The following is a 24,450-nucleotide window of genomic DNA, read 5'->3' as shown; positions in this document are numbered from 1 at the left end:
AGGCTAATATAACTATAGACTTATTCTGTTTGTGATATAAGGGCTCCTTTCTGTTATTAATCATGTTGATTATTCAGAAGCTTGTGACAAATGTATTTTTAGATACCCAATTTTAGTTTTCTATGACTTATAGGTGCTAACAACCTCCCAAAGATAAAGTCATGCCTGACCTACTGTGTTTCTTAGGAAATGCCTCTTAAGAGTCAATTCAAGACTCATCTTCTGTCGTTCCAGCAACTTAGGAAATGCAAAACATGGTCAGCTTCACATCTCAAAGTATTGCTTCATAAGGCACATTAAATCATTCCTCCTGAATGACACAAACGTCTCCATTGTGTACTTCCTGAGAGATTGGAGAAGTACGCTACGTGTCTGTTAATTAATGATAAGATGTTTCATTGAGGGCAGAGTATTCCCTGCGGTGTATTTTACAGCACAGCATTTGACAGCTGGGTCTAGGAGGACGCACAATGAGTAAGCCATTAACTCTGCTTTTCCTTGTATTAAGCTGTTTGTTCTGCAGTTGTGAATTTGTATTTTTGTGGAACAATTTTCATATAGATTCGCATAAGATTTCAGGATTATGTGGACATATGTTAAGCTTTCTTTATCTCACAGAGCAAAAAGCAAAAAAACCAAAAAAATCGAGATTTGATTTGTCACTTATTGTTCCTGCTCCTGCTTGTTCAAGTTGCAGCTGCTTTCCCACAGGCAGCTGGATAGAAGTGAATAATGATCCTGTTTTTCAGCGGACCAATACGATGTCCACCTCGAAAAGATAAGCCAGAACAATGGAAGCGGAGTGGACAACCATGCTTATGAAATAGAGGTATGTGTTATGTTGTCCTGTATTTTACTTTCAAATGAAACATGCTTTTAATAAATTACCTGTATTTTCCTAGGAGAATGACATTAATCACTACAGCAGCATAAAAAGTGAGACCAAAAAGCCTAAAAAAAGACTGGAACTGGGATCATACCTAAGGTGTGTCAGTTCAAGTTGTTTCTGTTTATAGAACTAGTCCTACAGTTTTATTGTGAGCGCTGTAATGTAAGTTTTTATAGCATGTGCCTTAGGCCTCTGTGCTGTATTTGTTTACTCGACAGTTTGTGTGTATACTTTACACACATACAAAACAAAATCTGTAATGGATAAGATTCTTTTAATCCAGTATATGGCTAAGATTTATCTAATGTTGTATAAAATAACCTGTGTGGACAAAAGTATTTGTGCCACACCGCTTAATCTTTGACTTCACGTGTTTTCAGTCTAATTGCCGCTGCTAAAGTTGTTGAAATAAACACCTGTTCGTGCATTCTGCCTTTAAAAACATCTGTTGAAGACAATTTTAAAGAGTTCACTGAATTTGACCATAGTACTGGAACACAAGGTCCATTTGTGAAATTTCCTCTGAAAGTATTTATTGCACTATTTATTGCATTGGTTTTTAGGAAACGTAGTTCAGCAACAAAGTGGCTAAAGAGTGGGGTAACCAAGAGCTCTAAAGATCACCAGCACCACTCAGTAACAGCACAGCTCCTCTGCCATTAATGTCAGCACAAGAACTGTGTGCAGGGAACTTCATGGCCTGGGTTTCCATAGGTCGAGCAGCTCGTGTAGGAGTAGCGTGTAGCTGACCTAGTACTTTTGTCAATATACTGTATACACAACTTGAAAATAATTTGAAATATGATTCTACTTACTCAAGAGAATTGCAGTGAACAATTGCTTTTGACTTTACTTCTGATTTTTGATTTTATTTCTCTACTTCAGCAAAGTTTCCGGACCAATCAATGCCACAGAGAATTACATCAAGGCTCATTCAAAACTCTTCAAATACATTGTCCTGGGTGTACTCGGAGCAGGTAATAATTTATGAAACATCAGTTTATTCAGCAGCTATGCATCAGAATCCGAATCAGCTTTATTGACCAAGTATGTGTAGATGTGCAAAGAATGGGGCTTCATTTTTTTTTTTTTTTTTGCTCTCACTCTATTTACCCAAATAAACAAACATACAATAGCAACCTGTACAGCACATTTATATTCATATATACAGTGGTGCAGAGTGCAAAGATGTTGGAATACATTATGGAATAAATAAAAGATTGATTACAACAACAACAACAACAATCTTTATTTATAGAGCACATTAAAAGCCAGGGGCATGCCAAAGTGCTTTACATAAAACAATAAAATGATTTACACTAAAACATCGGAGTCATATAAGTGTGGGATTATGTTCACAGGTAAAAACCACTAATAGGAATAATCTATAGCACACAGCTATAGCAAAGTAGAACTGTACCATCATACACAGTGATAGAGAACATAGACAACGCAACAATAAAATAATAAAATAATTAGCACTATAACGTCAGAGTCATATAAGTGTGAGATTATGTTCACAGGTAAAGACCACTAATAAGAATAAACTATAGCACACAGCTATAGCAGAGTAAAGCTGTACCATCAAACACAGTGATAGAAAACATTGACAGTGCAGGACAACGCAAAACAACCAGACACATTAATAGAATAACTCACAAGAAGCGAGGCGAGAATTTAACTAGTAGAAAAAGCAAGTTCAAACAAATATGTTTTAAGCCGTGATTTAAAAGATTGAATAGAATCAGACGCCCGGATGCCAATCGGGAGATTGTTCCACAGCTCAGGTGCAGCTAGAGCAAATGCTCGATCACCTCTAGACTTCAAGCGAGATCTGGGCTGAACCAACAATAACTGTGAGGAAGATCTTAAGGCCCTCGTAGGAAGATATGAATTTAAGAGTTCCTTAAGATAACTTGGCCCTGTGTTATTAGTAATTTTAAAAGTAAACAACAGAATTTTGAATTGAATACGAAATTTCACAGGCAACCAGTGCAGATCAGCAAGGACGGGAGTGATGTGAGTAAACTTCTTAGTTTTAGTTAGAATGCGTGCAGCGGCATTCTGGACTGTCTGTAATCTATGTAAAAGGGTAGAGTGGAGACCATAATAAAGTGAATTACAGTAATCTAGTCTTGACGTTACAAAGGCATGGATAAGCTTTTCCAAGTCATTGTGCGGGATGTAGTGTTTGGCCTTGGAAATAAGGCGAAGTTGGTAGAAACTAGATCTGACGACAGCAGATACTTGTTTATCAAGTTTAAATGAGCTGTCAAGTAGCACACCCAAATTCCTAACAGTGTCAGGGAAAGAACTAGTGAGAAAACCAAAAGCATCATGAAGTTTGGCACGAAGAGCGTCACTGCCAAAGATCATAATTTCAGTTTTCTTATCGTTAAGGATAAGAAAATTTGCCAGAAGCCATTGCTTGACCTCACACATGCACTCTCGAAAGTTACTCACGGACATAGCTAGATCATCATTCAGCTCAAAATAGATCTGGATGTCATCGGCATAATAGTGAAAGGCAATGTGGTATTTCTCAAAAATGACACTTAAAGGAAGCATATACAGTGAAGAACAGGGTAGGGCCTAACACAGATCCCTGGGGGACACCACAGCAAACAGGTACTACTGCTCTACATGCAATATGCGATATGCATGGGAAATGACAGTATTATGAATAGTATATAGGTATCTACAATGGTATATAGATATATACAGCAGGGTTCTGCATGGTATCCTTTACACAGGCAAAGTTTGTGACTTTTCTTTGAGTAAACTAATTTCAGTATAGACAGTGATCATGATGAATTGCTTTTCTCTTCTGTAGGTTATGTGGCGTACTTCATTGCGGCATGTGTCCTGGATTTCAAGAGGGCTACTGCCCTTGTAGTCCTGACCTGTTTGGCTGTTGCTGCTGTATCACTGGAACTTTTGAACAAGTACAAGGGAAAAAGCATCAGTCGCTTTTTCAAGCCCGCCGTCAGATGGTTTAAATCAAATTTGAAATGGATAAAATGGTGAGTGAATTTAAAGTTGGTGAAAGAACAGACTCTTTGTGAAGAAACTCCTTGTGACTATTAAGTCATGATGTGTGGCTTTAATGTGTTTTCCAGGGTTTTCATTTTGGTGGTTGTGGTCTTGCTTGTGGTGTGGCTCGCTTTAGACACAAGCAAGCGTCCTACCCAGCTTATCTCATTTGGCGGAGTTTGCGTGTTCATCATGCTTATATTCCTTTTCTCAGCACACAGGACAATGGTTAGTTTTCCACTGAGTCACAGCCTTTACTGTGATGACATCTCTTTCGAAACATTTTTGGGCATCGTATCTCAGATTATCTCTGTCCTTGTGCCCCTATCATCTTACAATTTAGTTGAGTTGCTTGCATGGAATAATTCTGAATTATATGGAGACTGCTTTATGTATCTCATGGCCAAAGCATTTCTTTTTTTCACATTTTGTTTTAGGTATCATGGAGGCCTGTGTTTTGGGGTCTCGGGATACAGTTCTGCCTTGGCCTTTTTATTATACGAACGGAGCCTGGATTTATAGCTTTCGACTGGCTTGGAAAACAAGTGCAGGTATTATATGACGATGAGCATTTCATTGTCAATCAAATTATAATTTAGACACCACAACTATTCAGCATAACACTTCCAAGTAACATTAACACTCATTCAGTTCTTTTATCATTTATTTACCTTCCATTTAAATTGTAGATGTTCCTTTTATGACACAACAGTGTGGACTCATGTTATTTTATTTACCACACATGCTTATCTTTAGACCTGCTTTATTACAGTATTCACCTTTACTCTTTGGTCCTCCGAGGGTTGAGTGTGTACACGCACGTGGCCTGCTAATTAATATACAGTGTGTTTGACAGCTTATAATCTCTAATAATTGGCAACTTTATTTACCTTAATAAAATGTATTGGTATGTGCATCAAAAATGTCATGAATTCATTTACTAAGCAAATGAATAATATATGAAATCTTATCCTGAGTTTCCATTTTTACAATTGTAATTTCAGATATTTCTCGACTACACCAAAGAAGGTTCATCGTTCGTTTTTGGCGATCTGATTGGAAACATTTTTGCCTTTCAAGTAAGTAAATGATTGGACCCTCAACCATGATTATGAATTATTTAACTTGAGCATTGCTAACCCGAATTTTATGATTTTCCCTCAGGCTTTGCCCATTGTTATTTTCTTTAGCAGCGTGATGTCGGTCCTTTACTACTTGGGGATTATGCAGTGGTTCATTTTGAAGGTAAAATACACTGCTTGCAGCATCTTCAATGCTTCTGTGCTCCTATTGCTCATGTAGTAATAATCTGCTACTAAGGGCCACGATTTTTGTCCATGCAGATCTCGTGGGTTATGCAGATAACAATGGGAACGTCTTCCACAGAGACCTTGAGTGTGGCAGGCAATATATTTGTTGGGCAGGTACTTCTTGCTTCAACATTTTATTCAACACTATTTTACGAACATCATTGTTTGAACTTTTGTGCATGTACCTGTGAATAAGTGCAGAAAAAATTAAATGTTTTTTGTACATTAGACAGAAGCACCGCTGCTGATCCGCCCCTATTTGAAGGATATGACCAAATCAGAGATCCATGCTGTTATGACTGGTGGATTTGCCACAATTGCGGGCAGTGTTATGGGGGCATTCATCTCATTTGGGGTGAGATAAAACTTTTAAGATAAACCTATTTTCATACTAGCATAATGTATCTTATCCCATACAGAAGCATACAATAAAAACGTAACATGCACAAAAAAAGACAAAGATTCAACTGTAAGTTAAAGAAAACCCAAAGCAATTTAAGCTCTGAGTGCAAAACAACATCTTAAAAAAGTTGCAGTGAGGGGCATAGCCAGTACTGATTTCTGGCTCAAGGACCTTTGTTGTTTTATTTAAACTCCTGAGAGGGAACAAGCACAGCACTGTTTCTCAGTTACTGTAGGAACACAAACTGTGATAAGGCACCTGATTACTCTGGACTGAGGCTATGAAGTTAGTTGCAAACAATTTTATATAAAGAAACATTAAAAACCCTCATGGCAGTATTAAAAAGAAAAAGGAAAAAAATGGGCCCCAAAACTGAACACATACTTAGAAATACACCTGAATACCTAATGCAGATTTAACTCATTCCACTTTGGTCTTAGAGCTGAGAGAAAAACAGCCTTTGAGGTTTCTGAGAGTACAGAGTAATTTAAAGTTTTCAGTAGTTCTGCTGACAAGCATCATGACCCAGATTTATATAGGAAAAGATGGTAGCTGGTAGAGACATAGGTGTGGCTCCTTATCTTATCTAACGTGAGGTTTCTATCTGGGTAAAAAGCTGAATGAGCATTACAAAAGGATAATGAGGACTAATATCAGTGATTGTGTTTACCCAGGTTTTTCTTATAGCAACAGCTTTATTGCTGTCAGCAATTTGTGATATAAGAAAAAGGGAACCTTAAAAACAATTTACATGACTTGATATGTGGTATGTGTCTGTCTCGTTGATGGGTGGTTTTAATAAGTCACAACATATTCAAAGCATGCAAATGTATATTACCGACAGCGTTGCTAATCACTGCTGTAATTACCCTAATCAGTTACATGTTATTTAATTGTGTTTTACAGATTGATGCATCTTCCTTGATATCAGCCTCTGTGATGGCTGCTCCGTGTGCTCTGGCAATCTCTAAGCTTTCTTACCCAGAAACAGAGGAGAGTCGCTTTAAATCAAAGCAGAACATCAAAGTGGCTTCTGGGTGTGTACACAATTGAATTTCTTCTCATGATGTTGTCTTTTCTTTTTTGTGTGTGTTCGGTTCAGAATATCTTGTCTACATTTATTTATTTTTAACATTTCAGTGATGAGCAGAACATTTTGGAAGCAGTCAGCAGTGGAGCATCTGCATCAATAGGGCTTGTTGCTAACATTGCAGCAAATCTTATAGCCTTTCTTGCTATCCTCGGATTCATAAATTCAGCTTTGAAATGGCTTGGAGGAATGGTGGGATATCCTGATGTCACATTTCAGGTATGTTTTAGCAACAGAAAGTTAATGTGGTATGTTGATCATTTTGTAAACTCCTTAGATTTTAGAATTATATTTTTATATTATAACATTACAATGAAAATTAAGCTAAGTAAAGTTATCTAATAATAAATACTTGTGTTTGATCATTTAAATAATTATATCATAACTGTATGACGTGTAGTATTTTAATATACTTTGACTTGTATTATGACAGTGTAAAATAAATACCCAACTACTTATTCTGACAAATGTATTTAGATAAGTTAAGAATTTACAGCATAAACTTCCTATAATAGTGATTAATGTTTCTGACCCCACCCAACAAAGATAAACCATCTCTGGCTTGTGTTTGCTGGGTGGGGTGAATATGAGAAAGAAACCATAAAGTTAAAGTTGTCTGCTTATTTCCGTGTGTTTTATCTTAGGGAAACATTAGTCCGTTATGCACACAAACTTTGCTTGACATTCTGATTTACTGTGCTTTCCTTTTTCTGAGAATTTAAGATATCAGTCTAACAAATTTCAAATAACCTTATCTGGTCTTTGTAGTTAATTTGCTCTTACGTGTTTATGCCTGTGGCCTTTATGATGGGAGTGACATACGACGAGAGTTTCGTTGTGGCTAAGCTAATTGGGACAAAGCTCTTCCTCAATGAGTTTGTGGCGTATGAGGAATTATCTAAATTGAAGCAAAACAGGCTCGACGGACTTGCTGAGGTTATTGGAGATGAAAGGCAGTGGATATCTGTGAGTATATGTTTTTAGTTCTGAATATATTTTAAATTTTGTCAGTATGAATGTGAGCTGGAAATCTTTTTTTTTTTTTTTTTTCTTGTTTCAGGTCCGATCAGAAATCATCACCACTTATGCTCTTTGTGGGTTTGCCAATTTCAGCTCACTGGGCATTGTGATTGGAGGTCTTTGTGAGTATTAAATCATATTATTGTCACATTTTTGCCTTGATCCAGAATGTGTTCTCTCAGTAATGGATTCTCTAACACTGTGTGTTTTCTTTTCTCCAAGCATCTATATGCCCATTAAGAAGAAATGACATCTCATCTCTGGTGTTTAGAGCCATGATCACCGGGACATGTGTATCTCTCATCAATGCTTGCATTGCAGGTAAAGTTCTGTTAGTTTGTTTTGTTTCCAGTGTATCTCCACAGCATCTTTCTGTGCAGTTTTTACAGAGCAGCTCTCACTCTGATTTTTCAGGCATCCTCTTTGTTCCTCCATTGGACTGTGTGGAGGTTTTTAACGGATCACCCTTCAATGCCACACTTTCAGACGTTGCAGAATGCTGTCAAGAGCTCTTTCAAAGGTATGCATTTACATTTTCATTAAAAAGAAGCTTGCGGGTGGCTAAACTAATTGGAAGAAATCAGATATGCACTCAGGCTATTAAGTATGACTTTGTGATATCTCGTTATTTTTCTTAACATGTAAAATTAATTATTTTGCAGCACCATAAACAACGGGACCGTCTCATTTGAAGGATTCTGGGGCAATGTAGCAAACGCCACCATATTTCTCTCCAAATGTTGTCAGTGTTGTGGCTTTCCCGATGTGGATGTTTGTATTTAAAGAACAACCCGTAGCAGTCGTATGCAAACCACATGCAAAACATTTCTACAAGTATTTTCAACCTCTGTTCAGCTTTCCTGTGAGGTTTGTAAGTACAATTTGCTTGACTCACCAGTCTCTAATTGGACAAAGTTGTTGTGAATCACCACAGAAATTGGCAATGGGCCACCTGATCCACTTTGATGAGTTTAACACTGTCAAAAGTCATATTAAAGTACCAAAACAATAAAATATTAACTGAGTGGATTGACATAAAATGCCTTTCTAAAAAACTGTCTTTTTTAAACAGATATGAGCTGTTACCAGAAGTCACAGCCATTAGTACATCAAAAGCGAAAAGATTACAGTATATTATTAACTATGCTGTGCCACTTTAAAAAAAAAACAGCGAAGCAAACAACCTCTTAGTAAACTGTCACATAGCAGTGGTGATTCATGTGCTGGTAAACAAGTTCCTCTTAATGTATTACTTTATTTTATTTGTTAAAATTCATGCATTATGATCAGTGTTTTCTTCAATGTGAAAATCAGTCACAAGTCAAGTGCCAGTTTTTTTTCCCCACTGTAGCTCATTTGCATACTAGTTTGTGTATTTGTGTCACATTTATTGTAAAAATGTAAAGCCTGCAGTACATGCATAACATTTTTGAGCTGATTTTATCTTTTATGTATTATATTGTAAATCGGTCTTATAAAAGCCAAACTGGGATTTTGATTAATTTTGTACATATATAGGAGAGAACATGTACATATATGTATATGTATATGTATATATATATATATATATATATATATATATATATATATATATATATATATATATATATATATATATATAGCACAAGAACAAGCTCTGAGCACAAGATCCATAGAGGCTGGGGTCTATCACACCAGGCAAGACCCCAGGTGCAGGCTGTGTAAAGATGCCCCAGAGACAATCCAGCACATAACAGCAGGGTGCAAGATGCTAGCAGGCAGGCAAGGCATACATGGAACGCCATAACCAAGTGGCCGGCATAGTGTACAGGAACATCTGTGCCGAGTATAACCTGGAAGTCCCGAGGTCAAAATGGGAGATGCCCCCAAGGGTGGTGGAGAATGACCGAGCTAAGATCCTGTGGGACTTCCAGATACAGACGGACAAAATGGTGGTGGCTAACCAACCGGACATAGTGGTGGTAGACAAACAGAAGAAGACGGCCGTAGTGATCGATGTAGCGGTTCCGAATGACAGCAATATCAGGAAGAAGGAACACGAGAAGCTGGAGAAATACCAAGGGCTCAGAGAAGAGCTCGAGAGGATGTGGAGGGTGAAGGTAACGGTGGTCCCCGTGGTAATCGGAGCACTAGGTGCGGTGACTCCCAAGCTAGGCGAGTGGCTCCAGCAGATCCCGGGAACAACATCGGAGATCTCTGTCCAGAAGAGCGCAGTCCTGGGAACAGCTAAGATACTGCGCAGGACCCTCAAGCTCCCAGGCCTCTGGTAGAGGACCCGAGCTTGAAGGATAAACCGCCCGCAGGGGCGTGCTGGGTGTGTTATATATATATATATATATATATATATATATATATATATATATATATATATATATACCAAATTTATAATAATTATATATATAACTATGTTAACTACTATAAAACATATGGAAATAAAACTCATGACTGGACTTGTTTTACATATTTATTTCTTTAGAAAAGCAGACACAGTGTGACATACCAAACATACCAAAGACACATTTATTCATTCACTCAGTCATTCACTCGCACCCTCACTCATTTATTATTGTTCTTTATGTTACTTTGCATATTTACTCCATTTATTTATGTACACATTATGTGTTATTATTTTGTTTTTTTTCACATATTCAATTTAAAATATTTCCGTGCTTTCTTTTCCTTCATCTATAAGGCTTCATGCAGTTAGTGAATACACAAATGACACCAGCTGACATGTGCTAGTTTGGACTCTTCTGAATATCCTTATTAATCATTAATCAAGACACAAATTCCCAAAGCTTGCTTTTCACACAGGTTTGGTGTTATTTGTAGGAGAGAACTGACCTCTGTTGGACTTTAACCAAGAATACAAAGTTAATGTGATAACTGAGCGGGTTTTCATCTTTATCGTCTCCAAATGTCCCTGCTGGCCTCGCGCAAAATAAGAATAAAAAGGTTATGTTAATGAAGTTTCTGCCTAATACTGACCAGCGGTACACTCCCAAAACAGCTCTTTTCTTTGAGATAAAGTATAGTTTTGCCATCTAAAATGTGAAAATAATGGAAAGGGACTGGAAAAACAACAATCAGTCACAATAACTAAAAAAAAAGCCCAAAACAAAGTGCACACAAACATTTTTTTTATCTAAAAATGGTGCTGTTAATCCACAGCATGAGCTCAACTTTGCTGTGAAGAAAGTTTAAATACTAGCAATAAATATTAACCCAGAAATGAGCACACCTTTTACTTGATACACATTCTGTACATGACGTGAACATGCAGCATCTACGTATAATACTTATAATACATTCTAGAAAGCGAGTGAAACATACATACATTGTGGCCATGTACATTTTATACACGACATTTAAATGAAAACACCTTAATGTTGACATCTCCTGTTGGCTTATTTGGCAAATATTGCTTGGAGAGTTGTTTGTCCACTCATAGAGCTGATAATACTCTGAGGCAGGTGTTCAAAGATTCTTAGAAAAGCTGTGTCAGTTCAGTGATTCCTCTTCTATAAAAGTAGAAAAGCAGACTATGAGGTTTAAAAATCGCTGTGCCCGTCATGCCAAACATTCTCACAAACCTTTTAACTACGCTGAGGATGGACGTCTCCTCACAGGGGCCAGATATTCATAATAAGTTTTTACCACGTCAAGCTGACAAATGACTCTTTTTCTCTTGCCGCCTTTGATAACTGGAAAGTAACACTTAACACTAAACCAATAAAAGCAATGAGATATTGCTAGAACAAAAGCCCTTTTTCCTACCTTTTTTCAACAGTGGCATCAGTAATTTCTGCTGGCTTTGGTTTTGCACTTGATTTATTGTCCTCTGTCTCCTGACCCTTTCTAGTCACCTTTGGGCTAGAATTAGCTTTTCTAGCAATTTGAGGGCTGTGTCCTTTTCGCTGGAGCTGTGGGCTGGTAGACCCCGCTTTGCGGTTGAGCAGAGGGCTTTTTGAGCCCTTCGCTTTGGCGGGCTGCTGCAGACTGTCCATAGTCTTAAGCGGGCGCAGGCCAAGAAGCCCGCAGTAGTAGTTGCATTGATGGAGTGTCAGGAACTGGTTGAACACCTCAGGTGAGCCACACTCAGTTAATCCTTGGTATCTGAAGAACAAAGGGAGGTGGGGGAGGGGTTATTGCAGCTATTTAGCAGCAAACAAACAATAATTTTGCATGTAGGGACTGCGATACAAACCCTTTTGACTTGGTGACAACTCTCACGTTTGTAATCTTTGTTTCAACACCTAGAAAAAAAAAACAAGCCTTAGAGAATCTTTAATGGTCATGATCCCGCTAATATTCACTTTAAATGATTGCCTTCGTGATTATTTTATGTGTGGCGTACCCTCGAGCTGAGTGACCAACAAATTGCCATGTGTCCACTGATGGATCCAGTGCTGGAAGCTGCAGCATTTCTGCTCTATCTCAGAAATCTTTTGCATAACCAGTTTCCCTTTAGCATCCATTGTGCAATACTTAAGGAATAAACCAGTAAGATCAGCCTCCACTGTGGCATACGGCACAGAATTTGCTGGCCGGTACATCAAATAGCGAGGAATCACTCTGTGGGCAACATGAAGTAACAGTGGGATGATCACAAGCAGTAATATACTGTGTATAGTATAATTTTAATGGATTTAATTATCAGAACAAAAATATATCTGTTGCTTACTCTAGTGAAGGCCCAAAGGTTTCAATAACTCTTGCTTCAGCTGAGAAGATTTTGCAGTATTCTCGAATCATGTTTTGGACTTTGCATTCCTAGAAAACAGAGATTTAAAAAATAAATAAATAAATAAAGCAGAAGGAAGCACTATTTAACCATATATACTAAAATGTAACAAAAGTTCCTCAGTGAAACTCACGTGCTTAGTAATTTCTAGATTTCTCTCTGCAAGGTTGCTCTCCTGTTTGGTCCCATAAGTGATGGGGCTTTGAACTTTAATAATACAAGTGCTTCCGGACTCAAAGACGGGATCCAGGCCATAGATGACCTTCACCTGGCTGGCTTTGTGCATGCAGCCCTCCCCAAGGTGCAACCTCTCTGTCATGATCCGACCAAAGTACTTGTCACCCCAAGTGCCAGAGTCGACCAAGCCTTTGGTGAACAGGAGCGGGGTCATCTCTATCTCTTCTCCAACTGAAGCAAAAACAGAGTTACTCTGGGAATCCAGTTAAAAATAGTGTATAAACAAAGGCTCAGATGCATATAGTGTTTAACCAAAAAGTACCTTCCAAATCATCTTTTAGCAGTATTTCAGACATAACTGTAAGAGAGAAAACAGACAAAACCTTGAATAAATTGAATTTAATATTAGTAAAACACTCTAAATTTCAATTTCGATTTTTTTCTATACATGCTGTTTCTTACTGTCTATACTGAGGAGGAAGTCAGTACTGTCCGTCCCGTATTCATTAGTGATCGTGCAGCCATATACACCACAGTCTTGGTTGGACGCGAGAACAATTGCCAGTGCTACTTGGCTTTCATCTCCTCCACTTGAGCATAAAATAAAGAAAAAATAAAGAAAAAAAATCCACACACACAGTCGTGAACGCATTCAATCGAGAGACTCCAATTCCCCAACAACCCACAAGATGTCACTGTGAGACAGATGCTCGTGCTGTGTGGCAGCAGACTGCTGACACAGCAACCATTAGCACATATATAGACTTTTAATGCACCCTGGAGATGGGAAAAATATTGTGTCAGGTTACAGTTTCTGTGTCTAGCCAGAGATTCACCTCTCTGTGTCACAGCTGTGGGGTTCACAGTCACATGAGCTGGACATCTTTTGCAGTGAGAATATGAGAATGACAGAAGACCATGGGATGCACTCAGGCCCAAATAAATCCTGCTTATCCTTGAAGCATTATTGTTTCATATTTGGAACCCGCCCATTTGTCATTTTGGCTGGAAATCCTCAGAATAATAGCAATGGCAAAGGTGAAAAGTAGCTCTTTTAATACCTAAAACAAATTGAACATGTGATTTTACAGATAGGTAGGGTGGTTATGACCATAAAATGAGTAAAGGTGAAAACTAACCTTCTTTTCACCTCTAGAATTTCTTCCTCATCTCTGAACCACTTAATGTTGGAGTCGCCGAGCACGTTAAAGAACTGGCACCAAAGCTTCAGGTGTCCAGAGGCATCTGGGAATGGCTCTCCCCGCATCTTACGGATAACCTGCGGAGCTGGTGATGCATGGAAAGGAGAGTCGAGCTCATGTGATGTTTCTTGTTTCTTAAGTGGCAGTTTATTTCACATTTTTTGCACTGATGATATATTTAATATAAATGATATATTTTGAGAAAAGTATGAAAACAAGGAAATTAGACAGTCCACTGTGATTTAACAGATAATTGCTTGTAACTCCATAGAGGCTAATTATCCATCTATCCATCCATCCATCCATCCATCCATTTGTCTCCATCCATCCATCCATCCATCCATTTGTCTCCATCCATCCATTTGTCTCCACTTATCCAATCCATGGTTATGGGGGAAAACTGGACAGGTTGCCTCATTATTTATTTATATTCCACGCATATATTTAGTTAATATGATAAAAAAAAAAACCCTCTTCATTTCATTATACCTTTGCTAAATTAAACAAAAGAAGACTTTACCTTTCAAAGGATCTATCTTTTTTTCAGCAGGTTTCTCTTCTCGTTTGGTGCTGGCCGGCTCTTCTGTGGGAGTCTCCCCCACCACTTTTGGCACCTCCAAGGTGGACTTTCGGCGATTCAGCAGCGGGGAGCGTCTCTCGATAGGTGGGGTTTTTTGAGCCTGCAGTAACGATGCCCTGCGGGCCTGGCTGGGTGACATGTAACTCAAGATCCCTTGAGTATCTAGTGCTAGTGTCCCATCTATGTCTTCTTTAGGTTTTGGGATGAAGATTTTGCGACGAGCTCCAGAGGCCAACTCCTCAGGGGTGGCAGAGCGTATGAGAGTTAGACTGTCTCTGCGTTTCATTCGGGGACTGCTTTCACAGGAAAGGGATGACGTTGGTGTAGACCCTCCGCTTAGATCTTCAGCTGCCGCAGCCTCGTTGTCTGAGTCTGCAGCAGCTTTGGATATTAATTTGCGGAGACTAGCTGGACTTGTCGGGGGCTTGGAGCTGAGTCTCTCAACAGAAAATCTGTTTTTCTGGGGATCTTCAACTGACACTGAATTCTCTGTCTTGGCATCTTTGAGGGATTTGGGTTTCAAAGTTTCAGGGACAAGGACGTCCACTGTTGTTTTGCTGAATAACAAAACACTGTCACCGACTTTTGGTTTCAGAGCTTCATATAGCACAGTGGGAGTGTTCTCTTTGACACTTCTTTCGTCAAAGTTAGGTCTTCTATTTTGAGCACTTTCAGGCTTCACAGCCTCATTTTTGTCACTGTCATTCTTTGTTCCGCTTTGCGTGTCAGCTGAAGTTTCCATTTCTGTCGGCTCAGTGTAAGTGGGCAGGCTGAATTGTGGTAGATCACTTTCATGACAAGTGACAGAAATTGGTGGTACCACAAACAAAGGCCCCTTTGGAGTTTCAACAGCCTGCTTTGTGTCTGACACATGGTTGTTTAAACATGCATCACCCTCCTTATCATCAGTGAATGAAACATTTATAACAGGAATTAATGCATAGCTCATCTGAGGGGGCTCTTCCCTCCCTTCCACCTGTGTATTTTCTGTCTTGCCGTCTAATTGTGCAACATCTTCTACTTTCTCCGTAGGTGAAATGTGATCATCTTTCTGCATACCTTTCTGCGTGGGCAACAAGTCAGAAGCAGGAGTTGCATCATGTTTTTGCAAATTGCTTGAGTCTGGCTTGTCTAGGGCCAAAATAGTTAGTGGCAAAGTAGACTCTTTGAGCTCAGCCTCCATTATTTCAATTTTGGGGATTAGAAATTGCTCACTTGGGCTCAGATCTGGCACATTTGGTTTACTATCAGGGATATCTTCAATAGTCGATATCTGGATTGCTGGAATATTCTCTGAATGCACACCACTCCAGCCACTCCCACTCATGTTTTGATGTGCAGTATTACTCTGCTCCTCCATTTGCTTTATCTTTGAGTGAATCGGCTCTTCTGCGTTCACTGGAGTCTGCTTTTCTGTCTCCGCTTCAACCTGTAAACTCTCATTCTTCACTTCAGCGCTCTCCACTTCTAAACACACTTGCTCCTGTGTTTTTAGACTGTCACACAGATTATTATGTCCTTCTTTCTCTAAAATAGAATTTGCCGCTTTGTTTTGCTCATATCTTCCCCCGCTTCTTGTAAAACCAGAGCTTGAACTTTGTGTAGCACTAACATCGCCGACTTCTGTGATTTCCTGTGACCTAGTACGAGTGGGTTTATGTTGCATTTTTAGGTCAACCTTGTCTAAACTCTCAGGGAGTGTAGTGGGCGGAAATCCTGTATTCATTTCCTGAATCAGTGAAGTACATTTGGTCTCCTCTTTTAGACAATGTGTCTCTGCACTGAATGATTCCACATCAGGAAAGTATGAAAGCACCTGATCAGGCTTTTTAGATTCGCACGCCTCTATTTGGCTTTCCAGAGAAGATGTTGACAATTTAGTCATCTCAGATCCGTTTATACCTGAAAATCCCTGCTTCTTTGATTTCACTTCGGCTTTCTCTTCCTCATGTAACTCATTAAAAGAGCTAGCCTCCTCCATGTCAACTTCACCTTGCTTCCCCTCTTCTTGCAAAGTTTCAGTGGGCGTTTCTCCAGGACTGTGGCTTTCCGCTGCTGAGACGATGCTGTGAGGGGGAGTCCAGCATTCTCCCAAGCTGGTGAGGGTGGGCGTTGGGGTGCCCCCTTCTTTATCAGCCAAGTCTTGGGTCTGTGGCAAGGCAGACTTATCATCCTCTGGAACAGACTCATCTTTCTCAGCCTGCTGATTACGCTGTGGTGAATCTAGCTCTTGCTCAGTGACGTGAACCTCTTTGATAACCGAGAGCACCTCAGTGTCTTTATCTTTAAAGTCAGCCTGATTGAAAATAGAAAAATCATCGTAATGGCATTTTCAAGTATAAGTCACAGTCAAAGTCACATTTATTTATATAGCACATTTAAAACAACACCTGTTGACCAAGATGCTGTACATGTATTATTATGTTATGTTTCAGAACTCCCTCTAAAGATGCATTATGTTGCATGCTATGGATGCAAATATTTTTACCACTTTCATTTACTAGTTATAGAGGAACTGTATGTGTTTCGGTCTCAAGTGTTTTTTTTTCTTCTTGTTTTTAAGAATCTTGTTAAAGCGAATTTACACCTCTAACTTGTGACTATGTGTCATAGATTCTGACAAGTTTTTGTGCCATGAATTACAAAACAACTACAGGAAATCTGAATATTTGTAACTTTTTTGACCGGTTAGCTTCTTTTAGCCACATTTTTTTTTAAACTGCCTACAATGTGCAAGACAGCAGTTTACATTTGTGAGGGTCCACTAAAATTGCTAAAAAAGTTTTTTATTCTTTCCTTTGGAGCTTTAACTGATTAACATTTTACGCCAACCTTCACTAACCTTCTGGATGAAACACTTCAAAGTTATGAAGTGAAATTCCACTGGCTTTGAAAGTGCACTTGTTTTGCTCTGAGGTTGAAAGATAAACAGGGGATTTCCCGCATAAGCTGACATTGATGTGCAGTTTACACAAAAGTATTTGCTAGGTGGTGAATGAATGATAGCTTGTAGCTCAGCCAAAGAGCAGTCACACATGACAGATAGAAATCTAATGTAAATATTGGGTAGCCTCAAGCCTCAACAATAGCCGATAATTAAAAAAAGAACAGAATTTGACTCTGAAGAGCAAAAGTCCTAATTAGAAAGCATAGATCACAGAGTGGTCAAGCTTTGAGTTACATAAAAAAGTGTCATTAGTTTCCTTTTGTTTTTTCCCGCTTAGAGCGCGTTTCCCCTCTGTCCTCATCATTAAAATGTATACATAGCTGTAAAGCAACCATGTGATGCCTCGTGACAATAAGTGTGGCCGGCAGTGACTGCCAAAAAAAAAAGAAGTTGCAGCTTTCGATGGAAGGGAACTGGAGTCGCATTCAAATTAAAGCTGAAGCTATTTGTCACCATTGTGTACATTGTGTGTTAAAAAAAGGTCACAATCATGTGAGAAAAGATTGTTCAGATAATAGTTACAACTTCCTCTCATTATTCATTTAAAGAGCCTTGTACCTAACCACAACATAGCAAAGGTACAGTTGTAGTTCCACATTATGGATATGCAATCACTCAGCAGGTGGATGTTTAAACATAGCTACTTCAGTTCCCTTTTCCACATATCATTGTGCACCGCTTGGACATTAATGCTACGTTACAATTAACAAAAACACACACAGGAAATTTATGAATACAACTACAAACATTTGTTTGCAACCGAAGAAGTTGTAATTACTTACTTGTCAAAGCTATTAATACTTAGTGGCATTTTAATGCGGCTCATAATACCCATATAAGGCTTCTTAAGTTATCACATATTATCCCATAAATATTCCCCTTCTTCTCAAGCAAACAATACATTTAAAAAAAATGCACAGAAAAACAAAAGCTGAATAAATAAGAGATTAAAAAGTGCAACTAAAACTATGTAACTGTCACTGTTCTGGGTCGGTGACCCAGTGTTTTGAGTTTCTTGTGTCTCTGAGTTTTTGTATTACGATCTTAGTTCTCTTTGTTGCCCCAGTTTATTCTTTAGTCTCGTGTCTTAGTTTGGCTTTCTTGTATTCTCTTTAGTTTTCTGATTATTTAGTTAGCCGCCCTCTGTGTCTCCCTGTTATTGTTCTCTGTGTTTCTTAGTTGCTCTGTCTCCCCTAGTCAAGTCTGTGTCTATGTTACATTTCCTGTTTTACTTTGAAGGACTGTGTCCTACGTGAATGTATTGCGTTTCGCTTCCCTTGGGTCTCGTTATGTTCGATTTCTCCCAGCTGTGCTCCCTTTCTGTGTCTCATGCCCCTCGTTATTTCCCAGTGTATTTAAGCCCTGTGTTTCTCTGTATCAGTGTCGTGATCTCCTTCATGCTGTGTGTTTCGCCCTGTGACTCTTGTTAGCGTCTTCTCAGTTTAGGTTTTGTAGATGTTGTTTGTTCAGCAATAAAAGCTGCCATTTTGAGTTCAATCCTGTTTCTAGTGAGTTTGCGTTTGGGTCCAATTCCTGCCTGCACACAGCCGAAACATGACAGTAACACCTTTTTCTAGTCTGAAACCTTTAAAGGTAACAGTGTAATGCTTATTGGGTAATTTCAGGTAAATATCAATACACTTGTGCTACATATTTAACTGTGTAACTGATAAGACAAACTACTAATGAAAAACTTCACTTAAAATCAAAGAATTGTGTGGTGATCAGTTTAAGGCTGCTTGCTGTAAAGGCCAAAGGTCAGACACATAGACTGTATCAGTTTAACTCTAAAAAAAACACATTTCTAACATACATGTAGCTATTTGACAAGTTGGACAGTGAGATGACAGAAGTGCTGCCTTCCTCTCTCTTGTCTCGATGAGGAAAGGGTTTATTTTAAGGTATGGGGGGCAGTGAGGAATGTGTCCCTTCCTTTCATGCCGAGACCTGCCGCCGGACTCACTATACTACCGCTGAACCTCTTTAAAGCAAAGCCCTGTTTGTAATGTGAGACCCGCATCTGACATTCAGGTTTCATCATGATCTCTGACGCACTCCTGGCCCCATTCACCACAGCCAACATGCGAAACCCAACATGCAGCCTATCTTACAGTGCAGATGCACAACATCCCCTGCCCCTGCATGTAACTAGTGAAATGCATCTTAAGCTTCCCTGTTTCTCCCACACTGTTTTTGTGTGGTTTATCTTTGCAGCAAAACAGTTGTGTCACACCCTTATGCTGACTCACTCCTAAAAGTTGCTGATCACTAATATTATGCGTGTTTTTAACTGTCTAGAGACTCATGATTACAACATCTAATCATCGTTTTTGCTTCTTTACCACTTCTAAAAACTTTGTGTATAAATCTGATTGAAAACTGAAAGTTGATTTTTTTTTCAAGGATGTTAAAAAAACTTAAAAACTGATAAAATTTTGTTCTATAGTGAAATCTTAATCATTTTATCTAGGTGTTAATTTTTAGTACAACTCACTGATACTTTATTTGGAGATGAAATAACCACGATCAGACACTCACACAAAGGCACTTCTTTCCCTCTAATTTTCTTTTTAACGATTTTTGTGTGGGGTGGTGAGGAAGTTCATTTTGTGCTCAACTCGTGCTCTTTTGTATTACACGAGTGGATCTAACGTGCTGCTGTGGAAGACCCCTGTACATACCTCTGTGACAAATTGAAGCCTGGGCAGTGGCACTTCTTCACCTGCGCTGCTGCTCTCCATCCCCACAGATACCTCCATGGCTTCCACGGCTTCCTCACTTTCTGTCACACTCGGACTTGTGGACTCCACTTGTGGCAGTTCATGTGATGGTGGCAGGGCCGAGTGTTGTGCATGGTCTTCATACTTAAATGTATCTGGCTCTACTGACGGTGGCTCGTGTTCTGTAGCCACGGTAGTTTCTGAAGGCTCTCTGGGTTTATCCATTTCCACAGGCGCGACTTCCTCTGTAGGAGGTTTGGACATGTCTGGACTGTGTTCTTCTTGCAGCTGAAATGATGGTGGCATTTCTGGTTCAGGAGCCTCCACTGAGTGCTCAAAATCAGCCTCTTCATTCTCAGTGTGACCATGAGTGCTTTTCTTACTCTTACCAAAGAAGAAGTCTTTGACTGAGTGGAGCATAGAGGAAATGGAGGTCTGGATGTGGTGGTGGTCGTGATCCTTATGGCCCTTGCTGTGATGTTTGATGTCTGGGCCATGTTTGCCATGGGCTGCTGTGTGCGACACCTGGGGTTGCCTTTCTCTTTCTTTTTCCCTTCTGATGGCCAGTTCTTCCTCTCTTCTTTTCTCTTTTTCATATTCCTCCTGTAGAGCTTTTTCTTCTTCTTCTCTCTTTTTTTGCAGCTCCTCTTCCTCCTTCTCTTTCTCTTGATTGTCACACAAAACAGCTTCTTCCACTTCTTTATCTTTCTCGGCTTGAGATGAATTCTGTTTTTCCTCCACAGCCTGGGACTGAAGAGTCTCTGCCAAAAACTGTGCCAAACTGATTCCTCCATCATAACAGTTTTCACCTCCAACTCCCATCATATGGCTTCGGCTACTATTAATTCCAGCATCTACACCATTTGACATCTTTATTCTTTTAGTGGCCAACGTCTCGTCTGATGGACCTGTCTCGTCCTCAAGACCTCTGTCCCGGGATGCCAAAGAAGCTGTTTCCTCATTTTCTGAGCTAATTCCATTAGGTTCTGCAGTAGCTCCCAGTTCCTCTATAGCCTCAGACTCTTTGGCTACTTCCCTCTCCTCTGGTGGTGGGACAGCCCGTTTCCTCTGAGGGTGTTCTGGACTAATCAGTGGTTTCACTTTCTGAACATTTTCTTTATTCTCCATCTTGATCTGCTCCTCTGCATCTTTTCTCTTCTTTTCTGCTTTTTGTTTCAGCTTAGCAAAGAAGCGCTGGTGGATTTTGTACTCATTCATGGTGCCAACCTCCAAAACACCAGAGCAGGAGACAATACCTTTGCTATTGCTGGCTGAGACTTGGTAGATGGCTGCATCGTCTACTGTGCAGCTAGAAACAGAAGCTCTTGTTAATGTCATTAAAACAAACAAAGAGCTGATTAATGCAAGCCTGTCTTACATACTTGTAAATATGAAGGGTATGAGTTTTTCCATTTCGACGAATTTCATATTTCGGGAGTCCACAGTAGCGATCCATTTCCATATCGTCTTTATACCACTTTAGTTCTGGAGCTGGGTAACCTGACATGGAAATGATATAATGAACACCTTTCCTCTGGCTTGTAAACATTACACTCCCTGTGCTACACTGTGCTGTTAATGTGCAACAGCTAAATTTCTCATATATTAAAAATAATGACATGCTTAATAAAACACAGTGTGGAAGCGTTCACTTGAATGTATTTTGGTTATTGCATCATGTTGGCCCAACCATCTAGCTTGCCTGAGGCCCAAAAATTCTTGAAAAACGAGCTCAAAATTAAGCTGTGCTGAAAAAGTAATACAGGAAGAAGTGCTGCCTTCGAAGCAAAATCCTTTGTTTTCATATTAGTCACATCCTGCCACTTCACACCCAGCTCAGTCTGAGAGGTTTCAGTTATTCCGGAAAACAACAGGGCACAGACGCTACCTTGACGTAAGCCTACCTGTTACCACACAGGTGAATTTCACATTGCAGTTCTCTGAGACTGCCTTTGACTTCAAGGTGGTCTCGAAAGATGGCTGTATGTCCTCAGTCAGCTGGGCCATGACACTGCACAACGTGCTCCTGAAAGGAATTGCTGATCCATTAGAAAGTCAGCTTCTTGCTTCAAATAGAAATAGTGGATACTTTTATAATTTATCTCAGTTAATCAGGTGAACCCTTTCATCTTTAACTAGTAGGCTCCAATTACTTTATTTCTAATTTTTAAATTAAAACAACAGGAAAGGATGTTAATGGGAATTTCTGGTAGTGACATGGATGTCAAAGGTTGACACAAACTTGTGAGATGTCAAGCAAAACAAACTTGCCAACCCAGCACTGAAACCAATGTTGGTCAGTCAAAACTTGTGTGGGTTTCATTCGTGGAGTAAACCAGTTTTTGCAGTTAAGATGTTAGTGGGTAGAAGTGTTTTAAAATAGAGATTACCTCGCCGGCCTGTAGTGAGAATACCTTGAATAGCTATTCAGAGAGGAGGCAAACGAAGCAACGACAGTGATTAATTAGGGTCTGCGTATTGGGACTCTACCCCAGTAAAATTGTTTCACAGCTGTCCTCCTCCTACAGTTTATAGATAATGCACATGCAATTATTTGTGTGATATATCTGATTTTATCTGAAAACTTAAGTGGTTGTGTTTAATTTGGCAAACTTCATCTAATGGGTCTAGTTTGATCAAGTGTTATACCAGTTAAATGACATAAAAGATACAAAGAAATGTTTATTATATTTTATGATTTTTTTATTCGACCTGCCAGACCAAGACTCTTTTTCTTGATCACTGTGCACTTTATATCTTCCTCTTGTATCAATACAATATCAATCTGCTTCACCAACATGATCTACAAACACATAAAGAATACAGATAAGACTGTCTACCTGTTTTCAGGCCGGACATTTGAGAGGTAAGTATTGCGGCCATTGAAAGATGGAGCCTCGTCGTCACTGAAGCTGCTTGTCCTCCCATTGCCAGAAAAAGATCGAGTCATCAGCCTTCTAGAAGTCATTGTCCACTATGGTAGCGCACCAAAAACTTATAATCCGAGATAGCTGAGATAAATCACCCAGGCTAAAAAAGCACTCTGCTTTCACATCCACAGCTTTCCAAGATCAAGGCTCAGATTAAATGTTGCTGTCCATGCAGAAGCTCCTGGAGAAGATAAAAGAAACACTTCAGAATTACAACAAAACCTGTTGGTTGTTAATTAAAGAAAGCAAACGACACACTCTGTGTTATTTACCCATACAAAACTCAAACACACATTTCAGCCCTAGTGCTCGTCCTTTCTGACCAAGCAAAGCAATTGCATTGGAGCAAGTTATAAATAGGATCATGCTATCGGGTTGTGAAAGCGCTGTTAGTGGTCAAACACAAACCTAAGAGAAGTAATTTACTTGTATGTCTTAGGAATACAAGAGATGTCTTTCTTGTTCACGGCAAAACTCTCTAAATTTCCAACTTACCATTAAGATGTTGTCAGTGTTACTTTGGAGCCAGAGTCTGTGAAGAAATTCTCTGTAACCTCCTATCATAGACATGCATGTGTTGCCAGAGTGGCCCTATTTATAGCAGGCCCACAAATAGGTTCAAGAGCACATCAGATTTTCCGAAACTAGACTTTAGACTTTAGCAAAGAAATCTACAAACAAACTGAATTCAGATCAAAATGTTACCCATTTAACCTAGAACACATTTGCCTCAAATCTATCTTTTCATTAACATTCACAATGCAAAAATCTCACTGCAGTGTTTGGATCCGGCTCAACAAGCTGGAAAAACTTAACCATCTTGGTGAGACACCCTTGTGGATTATATGTAGACTCGATTCATGATGTAGCTGATAACAGCCAATGGTCTAAGTCCAATGCTTTGCTCAGGAGTTCCTAAAGGACAGCCCCTCTACCCCCCACCCCTCCAACACACATATACACTTTGTATTGCAACACATGGTTAAATCACATTGACCTCCTTGTTGCTCATATGACCTAAGGGGAAAAAAAGGCTTACAAAACCTGCACTTTGATTTAATAATGTTAGGAAGGAAGGAATAGCTATTGATGACTCATTTTTAAAACATTAAAATTACTGTCAGGATTGCTACATTTTACTCTTTCCTCTCAAATGTCTGTCTCTGTTCTCTGTGGGGGTTTTTTTCCCTATCACATTTTATTACATTTATATAAAATGTAGCATTAACAAGCAAATATCCCAAAATTAAGCCAGTATATGTATTAAAACCTAATGCCCCTTTAAAAAAAATAGAACATAGGCATTCAATCGTACATTTTATTGTGTACTTTACAAAAATAAAACCACATATTATAGATTAGTAAACAAATTGTTGGAATATGTTGTAATTAAATGCTTATAAAC

The 24,450-nt window shown here is 39.2% G+C and overlaps 2 protein-coding genes across 3 annotated transcripts; one reads left to right on the top strand and one right to left on the bottom strand.

Annotated features, from left to right (window-relative positions):
• The first annotated feature begins 470 nt into the window (after positions 1-470).
• On the top strand, positions 471-8,528 carry slc28a1 (solute carrier family 28 member 1). Its single transcript, XM_085412221.1, has 18 exons — positions 471-474; positions 750-829; positions 903-985; positions 1,775-1,866; positions 3,723-3,912; positions 4,009-4,150; positions 4,360-4,473; positions 4,927-5,001; positions 5,087-5,167; positions 5,266-5,346; positions 5,462-5,587; positions 6,542-6,672; positions 6,776-6,944; positions 7,494-7,691; positions 7,786-7,867; positions 7,968-8,066; positions 8,160-8,265; positions 8,408-8,528. Exons 1-18 carry the CDS (start codon positions 471-473, stop codon positions 8,526-8,528), a joined length of 1,974 nt encoding a protein of 657 aa, XP_085268347.1.
• Positions 8,529-10,197: 1,669 nt separating this feature from the next.
• On the bottom strand, positions 10,198-23,899 carry alpk3a (alpha-kinase 3a). 2 transcript variants are annotated; one of them, XM_085412191.1, is made up of 16 exons: positions 23,541-23,899; positions 22,956-23,226; positions 22,506-22,538; positions 22,020-22,141; positions 21,498-21,615; positions 20,077-21,424; positions 14,389-16,744; positions 13,806-13,953; positions 13,129-13,256; positions 12,989-13,024; positions 12,623-12,897; positions 12,430-12,518; positions 12,103-12,320; positions 11,953-12,001; positions 11,523-11,861; positions 10,198-11,266 (listed from the first exon to the last, which is right to left on the bottom strand). In XM_085412191.1, exons 2-16 carry the CDS (start codon positions 23,081-23,083, stop codon positions 11,233-11,235), a joined length of 5,421 nt encoding a protein of 1,806 aa, XP_085268317.1. In that variant the 5' UTR covers positions 23,084-23,226; positions 23,541-23,899; the 3' UTR covers positions 10,198-11,232. The 2 variants fall into 2 exon arrangements, with proteins under 2 accessions (XP_085268317.1, XP_085268318.1); XM_085412192.1 differs by lacking the exon at positions 22,506-22,538.
• Positions 23,900-24,450: the final 551 nt, after the last annotated feature.

This window comes from Rhamphochromis longiceps, linkage group LG7 (assembly GCF_057381845.1).
Source record: "Rhamphochromis longiceps isolate RC_006_pf linkage group LG7, R_longiceps_female_GT1.1, whole genome shotgun sequence".
Classification (NCBI taxonomy): Eukaryota; Metazoa; Chordata; class Actinopteri; order Cichliformes; family Cichlidae; genus Rhamphochromis; species Rhamphochromis longiceps.
Note: the sequence above shows the minus strand (reverse complement) of the source record. Positions and strands in the feature narration are given on the sequence as shown.

Coding starts and splice junctions, on each gene's coding strand:
- alpk3a (XM_085412191.1), bottom strand. CDS start 23,083: ATGACTTCTAGAAGGCTGATGACTCGATCTTTTTCTGGCAATGGGAGG. Junction 13,257..13,805: donor ATTCTAGAGGTGAAAAGAAG/GTTAGTTTTCAC, acceptor TTTATGCTCAAG/TGGAGGAGATGAAAGCCAAG. Junction 12,519..12,622: donor ATCTAGAAATTACTAAGCAC/GTGAGTTTCACT, acceptor TCTGTTTTCTAG/GAATGCAAAGTCCAAAACAT.
- slc28a1 (XM_085412221.1), top strand. Junction 986..1,774: donor GAACTGGGATCATACCTAAG/GTGTGTCAGTTC, acceptor TCTCTACTTCAG/CAAAGTTTCCGGACCAATCA. Junction 5,347..5,461: donor GCAATATATTTGTTGGGCAG/GTACTTCTTGCT, acceptor TTTGTACATTAG/ACAGAAGCACCGCTGCTGAT.